The sequence below is a fragment of the Glossina fuscipes genome, unplaced genomic scaffold (assembly GCF_014805625.2).
Source record: "Glossina fuscipes isolate IAEA_lab_2018 unplaced genomic scaffold, Yale_Gfus_2 214, whole genome shotgun sequence".
NCBI lineage: Eukaryota > Metazoa > Arthropoda > Insecta > Diptera > Glossinidae > Glossina > Glossina fuscipes.
Window position 1 is genome coordinate 111,476 of NW_023998557.1, and position 7,886 is coordinate 119,361.

Here is a 7,886-nt window from a genome sequence, read left to right on the forward strand (position 1 = left end):
ATGATGGAAGAGGTAAATGAAGATACTGGCAAACCGACTTTCAGTTTCAACAAATCTATTTTACTTACAAAACTTGCGATTATTAAAAACGCGATGAGTAATTTAATACATTCCAAAATTTCTTTATCGTTGGCGTACTAAAATAAAATTTATTAACAATGTATAAAAGGCTAATGGTGGTGACGTTCACGCAGAGACAATTTGGCGCAAATATTTTTTGTATAAAGTTTATATTTTATCTGAGCATATACTTGCTTCTTAGTCACATTCACTACAATTTCCTTGCTTTAAAATCGCACGTAAATACGTGCAATCGATGTAAATGTATGCATAAAGCTAACGGTAAACGATGATGTTGGGACTAAAGAATGACATATGCTCTTAATGTCTACGTGCAAAATGCAATTTGTAAAGTTGACGTGGGTCGGTTAATATGCATGAAAAGCAATAGAGGAGCGTTGTAAAATCCAATAAATTACGTAATTTGGAAATTATGATATGGAAATAAATAATGTTGATTTAACGCATTGTTCCTATGTGTATGCCGCCCTTTCTTCCTCTTTTTCTCTCTCTTCGTCCCGATAGACTTTAAACAAATTGTAAAAAATCAAAATATAAATATGTTCTTATTTTAATTTCCTTTTTTCATAACTGTCCTAAAATTAAGTTCAATTACTTTGCATAGAAAACTTTATATTAAAGGCTAGTTAATAAAGAATGAAAGAAGTAAAAAGTTTAATAACAACAACAGCAACAATACCATTGAAAATCTAAATTACTATACATTTTTAACTCTTTGTACAGTGTGCGTATGGGTGTGTGTATGTACGTGTGTATTCTTTTCTACTTTTTTTTGGTTTCAAGAAAAGACTTTATATGTCCATAATGTACAAAATAAATATAAAATATACTTCTAAAAATCAAAATATTAAATAATGTATTTACGTAACAGTAAGAATTCTACACCCACTATTTGTTATATACGCTTTCTTTTTTTCTACAACTTATGATAACATAAACTTTTTCCTGTAAATTGAATTTTGTTGATGATGATGTCGTTCATTTACATAAACACAGATTTATTTTTCCTCTTTTTCTACATTTTTTTTGCAAATATTTTTTTCAGGGCGCTGCTAAGCTGACAAAGGAAGATATTGAAAAAGTTTTCTCTCTTTATGATAGAGTAAGTTCTTCAACTTTTATTTTCGATTAATGATTTAAAAAAATGTTTCTTTAAAAAAAAATGAACTAAAGCAAAAAACGTATCAAAACCCAAGCAGATTAGATTCGATTTGGGTCAAATTCTCTTGTTACCTTTCAATAACTACCCAATAATTTACTTGAATGTATATTCGTGCGTTTGTGTGAACACAAAGTGAAAGAAAAGTACGAAGATGTGTTTATATTTTCTTCATAGGAAAAGATCGTAATCATCTTACATTCTATAAAAAATTACAATTTGCATTCAAAAGTATGCAACTCAATTTCTTTATTTCATTTATTCTTTATTACTATTATTATTATAAATTTAGCCAGAGAATAAATTCTAAGACTAAAGTTTTAAAGCGCTAGCATCTAAGCCTTTCGGCTCTATTAAAAACTCTACCGCACTTGAGATTTGAACCCACGACAATTGATTTGAAAGTCGAGATTCTTGCCTACTTAGCCAATCAGGCGGATAAATTTATTCTTTATAAGCAACACTTACGGCGTGGGAGAAGATTTACCACCTCAAATACTTAAAAAGGAAAAGTGATCGGAACAAAAATTTTTTTTTTTTAACTCATACTAGGAAATTTGGACTCAACCTGGCACTCCTTGTATTTATGTTATGTACCTTTAGGTGCTCTTAATTTATATTATTAATTTTTATTATTAAAATTTCTTTGAACAATTCTATTTGAAGAATGCTTGAACTGTCCAAACTTTCCAACGAACTTCGTAAGTTGAGGTGGAGGATTTTAACAGTGAACCGTGTATATGCCAAAAACGAAGATATCCATGTGGTATATAACATCATTGTAGAGCTGTCGATCACGGGTAGACATTTCAACAAAAAACAAATATCTTTGAAGATACATGAGTAATTGGTCATATTAAAAAATATCTCTGGCTGATGGGGTCATGTCTTCGTCATATCTTTTGCTTCCGTTAAAGTTGAAGTTAATCAATTAATCATTTTTTCTTTTTTGGAGTTTTGAATAGTGAATAGCAAGTTCGACAGTAAAGTCAACATACCTGAATTCAATTCTTACTGTGACAGACTATACGTTCAAAAAAAAGGCGAAGGAACGAAAAAAGATAAGGGGCTTAGCAGTTGTTGTGCCTAATCGATAAGTATTATGCCTCCGCAGCTATTGTGCAATAATCGATTGGTAAAGGCCACAAACTTTTCCTGTTTTCCCGCTTCCTTCTCTCTTACCATCATTGCGTTTGTATGGGTGCAGCAAAAACTCCCTGAGTGAATTCCAATTTTTTCCAGTTCTTTTTCCCTTACTATTACCTGTGCCATGCCTGAAAATCACTACGAAATCACTATAGGACTTTAGCACAAATTCAAACTACAAATTTATCTGCAAAAGATATTCAATCTCAGAACACTAAATCTAGCTGAACGTTCAGGGTTCATTTTTATGCTCCTATTTGCATTTTTTTTGTTTTACAGAATAATTTTTCACATAGAATGCATTTTCAAAATCATTTAAAATTTTGTTGAAAATTGTATAAAACAAAATTTCCACTTAGTTTAGCCTTTCTATCTATACATCTGTTTGTTTCAAAATTAAAGACAGATTTTAGACCAGCAAAATTCCATAATTAAAACTCCAGGAGGAGTTGAGGTGGATCCACCTTCTATTATATTGATCGATTTGGAATCAATCTCAAATTCAATCTAAACGTGTCTGTTCGTCTGTCCACCTGGTTTTCTCATGTTCAACCTATATATCACAATTTCTTCCATATTTAAATGATATTTCGTAACCTAAAAACGGTTCGGTTGTAAATACTTTTTCGTATTCCAATTCTTTCTTACTACCGATATAACGCCTTATTTTAAAAAGTCATTACATGAATATCTCTAAGGTCGCGTAGGACGCTGAATTGGGCAGTGGCCCACTACGACGTTTTTGAGATTTTACGTTTATTATATGTAAAAATATACAATAGACCAATAAAGGAACACTCTTAACTTATATAATGTCGGTTGTCGGTTGACAGATCAAAATATGAAAATTTGTTTAAAAAAAATTTTGAAATATGTCAACCAGAAGTGAATCAAATTACTCAGCTGCTTTATTTATTGAATTTACAAGTTCATAATAAAACAAAGTTTTTTGATAAATATTTCACAATTTTTGTAGGACAATAGCGGTACTATCGAAAATGAAGAATTGAAAGGCTTCCTTAAGGATTTATTGGAACTAGTTAAAAAGGTAAGTAATATTATTCAATGCAAGCGCAACAAGTTGTTTACTTCAAATTAAAAACAAATCTTATGTTACGTGCTTTGTACTTGCATTACCTGAAACGTAATGTTACAAAAAACAAGCTACTTTAATGACACTGTCTATAGGAAAAAACAAAATCCGTTTTTTTAACTCAGCTTTAAATATATATCTAACAGCAACAGGTTACATTGATCGTTTCAAATTTAGATTGTCATACTCGTGCAGACGAAGCACTTTTTGCATCAAAGTTCATTTGGAAATTTTAATACATGGTATGAAATATGCCAAGAAATGAAACCTTTACCAGCAATGCCTGATCAGACTAAACAAAGAAAATTTTGTAGAGAAAACCAGGGCGAAAAACCCTACCGTGATTTCTATAAAAATTTATTTATTTAAACTTCCCAAAGTCTTTGGCATCTCTGCATCCGCGTTGTAATCGCGTTGTAATTCTTAGCAAGTAATATTTCAATTTCTTACTATATCTCTTAGCTTTTTTGCTTTTTTCGAGTCTAAAGTATAAAAATCTTTAAAAGAAAGAGAGAAGAAAGAGAATAAAGTGTGTAATCTAAATTATATGAAATATATTAATCTTTTACCTGAAATTCAATTTAGTTTGGGCAATCTGTTTTTACCGTTTTTTGCTTTCGCTCTATATTTACAGTGTCAACGAAGATGAGAAGTTCCGCTTCATTTGTTGACAATTTTTGTATCGTAGAATCTTTTAGTTGTTTGTTTCTTTCCTTTTTTTATTCATAATCTCCTTCCTTCTGGACACTGGACATGGATTGTTTATTTACACCATGTCGTGTGAAAACAGGCCCAGAATTTGAACGATTCATCTCGCCCTTCCTCTGCGAATGTTTTTGTCATGCAAAGTGTGCTGGTATTAATGGCCGTGTTGCAGCTGCAGTCATGGATTCCTCTACAAAATTACGATAGTGATGTCCTCACTGTAGGAAGTGGGACATTGATTTCTATAAATTCTTCACGGAAACGAGAAATAGTTTCTCCTTTTTGAGCAAAAATCTTGGCTGCTTGTGTCATAAGTTTGAAAAAATGAATGAGTGTCGTTTTATTTAGCACTCATCTTCTTCCTCAGCTGGTAGAGTTACAACTCGTAGTGGTGCGTCACCTCCGAGTTCCCTCATTCTCCCATTGATTCAAGTCAGCGCTTCCACAATGTGTACAATAAACGTTAGCGTTTCTGCTTTTATTAAGTCGGTCGTTAGTAAAAAAGTTACAAATAAGCCGGGAACTCCTTCTGGTTTAAGCTGAAGAGGCAAGGGTATCGCCTCTCCGTGGCGTCACTCACTCTACTCAGGCGTTATCGCCTAAAATTAATAAAGAAAATAATAAATCCACCTCTCCCCTGGGTGTTTGAGTGTGAATAATGGCCACCATTTTGAGCAGGCCGCTCAAGTTGCTTGTGCAAGTATGGCTACCCCTTCTATATTCTCCCCAATGCAAAACCCCCCTCCTATGTTCCCTCCCGTTCCCAGTAGATATGACATTTGCTTGACGGCAGTTCCCAGAAAGGCAATATTTGTGTCAAGACTGGCACCTGATACACCTCTGGATAACATAAAAAGTTATCTAGCGGCGAAAGTCCCATCAGTCTAGAGCATTCTCGTCTTTTGAAGTACTATTTCCGACTGAGAACATAGAAATTGGTTAAATAAACCATTGCGGCCAGTTGGATCCTTAATTAACGAATTTATACCTCGCGATCGATCTACTATCGCCGTAGCCTTTTCTCCCTCAAAAAATTAAATGTTTCTTCAGGCTCATTAACTCTCATTTATCAAAATGTTAGGGGTCTAAATTCGATTATTTGTCCTACTTTCCTAAATTCACTCAGCACGGAGTTTTCTTGCTTGGCCATCACTGAGACTTGGTTAAAGCCTGCGGTTTTTAAAAGAGACCGATTAAATCGCATTGTTGGTGGCGCTTTAATTGCTATACCTTTGGTAATCCCGTCCTATTCATTTGAATTTCCTACAACTCCGACATTGAATTTATTGCTATTCGAGCGAAAATTCCCAATAAACAGCTGTATGTAACCTGCTCCTACATTCCCCTAAATTCGGATATTTGCATATTTAAGAAAGAGGCTGCCCTCATTTGTGAAGTGGCGAAGCAGTGTAAACCTACCCACATAGTCATAGCGTTGGGTGACCTCAATTTGCGTCAAGTTACTTGGTGTTATAGTGATAATTCTGGCTGTTGGATTCCTACTTCAACACCTAATAGAGTTGTTTAGTTTTCTAACGAATTATTTGATTATAAGTTAGTTCAATAGAACCGATCAAGCAGTCCCGACCTCGAAGCAGGTGCACCCCGTGGTTTAATAAGACAATTAAATATTACAGAATAGAAAAATCAAGCTTTTCAAAAAATTTTCGAAAAATGGCTCTGCTTGCGACTATTTCGCTTATTCATCTGCAAGGCGTAGATTTAATTTCCTCAATCATCAATATTATTGCAGAAACCTTCAGTTTATAAAATCCTCATTGTTTGCTAATCCTGAATACTTTTTAAGTTTGTTAACTCTAAAAGAAAAATCTCCATAAATCTCTCGCATGTCTCTTTCAATGGCTCTGGGTGCTCGAAAGATTTTGAAACCTCAAATCTCTTCGCTGAATACTTCCAACGAAATTGTTCAACCGCTACTTCCGATTTATCAGCAAACTACCCTTATCCGTTAACTAATTCGTTTTCAATTCCTAATTTGTTGATTTGGTCGGTTGCCAAGCTTGTTTGGTCGGTTGCCAAGCATGTTTACAATGGTTTAGAGGTTCACTTGTAAGCTTGATCTGTTCCTGTTGTGGGCGGACTTCTGTGCTAGCTGTGTACATGCTTTTTTTCTTTCTTATTTATTTATGCATGATTATTATTTTAAGTTACTTTGTTTTTATTACTCTTTTTTCACATGTTTCTATATATTGTATGCTAGCTTTTAAAATAATTAGTACAAGATTTACTATTAAGATTTACTTGAATTCTACTGTTAATTTGGCTTAAATAAGTAAAATAAATAAAGAAAATAACATAAATAAATCAATCAAATTTGAGTTTATAAGGTAACATACTTGGTATACTTATTGATTTTATAAAAGTTTCAATACACTTTTCTAATGAAAGAAAATATATGAATGTATGAATTGATTTGACTCTGTCTCAGTGCTTTTCTCTCTTTCTCTGTCAGTGTGTCTAAAATTAGTTTATCATTCCTATGCAAGATTATTCAGGTAAACTTACTTTTGTGCAGTACAGAAACTTAAGAGATAGTTACAACAAACCATTTTTCGCAATATATTAGCAAACATTATTGTATACGGTGTGGAGGGACCGCATAGATAATATGTCAAAGCTTTATGAAATATCTAGAAAATTCTTTCCATACAAGACAAGGAACAAGGTTGCGAATGCAAGTATTTTAATAAATAATAATTTATCTCCTGAACCTTAAAGATATTTTGGAAACCTACATAATTTAATCCCATTCGTCGTAGTCCAATCACTAATTATTCCTGTACAGCTACCTCTTCTTCTCTCTGTTTTCATACACCGTATAGAAAAAATTGCACGAAAGAAATCGCAGAAATAAAATAGGTGGCATAGAAACCAATCGCGCAAACGAAATAAGTCGCATAAAGCAAATCGCATAAGCAAATTAAGTCTCATAAAATCAACCGCACAAATAAAATAAGTCGCATAAAAAATACCACACAAATCCAAGTTTAACTGTACATAATCTGCGTACTACATTGGAGAATATTACGGTTATGTTTTTATTTCCTCTCCTGCTTCTTTTTCCCGTTTTTTCTATTTTCTTTATATTTATACTTAGGATGACTATGACGCCCAAGATTTAAAAGCTTTCGAAGAGACGATTTTACGTGGTGTCGGTTACGATAAGGATGGTAAAATTTCACGTAAAGAATTAACCATGATATTGCTGACTTTGGCTAAGATGCCACCAGAAGATGAGCAGTAAAAAAGAGACAAAAAACAAAAAAAAAGAAACTATTCGTAACAAATGGAGCAAAGCTATAACCTTTAATTTTAATTTAAGTACATTTCTCAAAAACAAAACCAAATAATACACTTTATAAAAACTAAATTAAAAAAGTAAAATCAAAGTTTGAAAAGTTTTTGTGTGAAAAACAAACGCAAAACCAAAAGAATAAAATAATGATTTAATGTTTTCTAAAAAACTCAAATCCCAACGCCCAAGTTTTTGAAAACAATTTAGTTTTTTAGTTGTAAAATTATATATATAGTTACGAAACTGGGCTTTACGCTTTCAAGCCTCGACTTCAGAATTGATTATCAAAAATATTATTGTTTAGAATTTAGTACGTACTACGTAGGCTGCTTATACCCATGTTGGGCAATCTGATGAGTAAACATTCAATTTTTACTAAACGACAA

The 7,886-nt window shown here is 32.7% G+C and overlaps 1 protein-coding gene across 3 annotated transcripts in view; it reads left to right on the forward strand.

Moving 5' to 3' along the window:
- The window catches only part of LOC119642111 (calbindin-32), a 33,312-nt gene extending 25,760 nt beyond the window's left edge, over window positions 1–7,552 (forward strand). For all 3 annotated transcript variants that reach the window (XM_038041092.1, XM_038041094.1, XM_038041093.1), the window contains 3 exons: window positions 1,127–1,183; window positions 3,363–3,434; window positions 7,303–7,552. In XM_038041092.1, the coding sequence (XP_037897020.1) occupies window positions 1,127–1,183; window positions 3,363–3,434; window positions 7,303–7,449 (276 nt within the window). In that variant the 3' untranslated portion in view covers window positions 7,450–7,552. The remainder of the gene's footprint in view (window positions 1–1,126; window positions 1,184–3,362; window positions 3,435–7,302) is intronic.
- The last annotated feature ends 334 nt before the right edge of the window (window positions 7,553–7,886 follow it).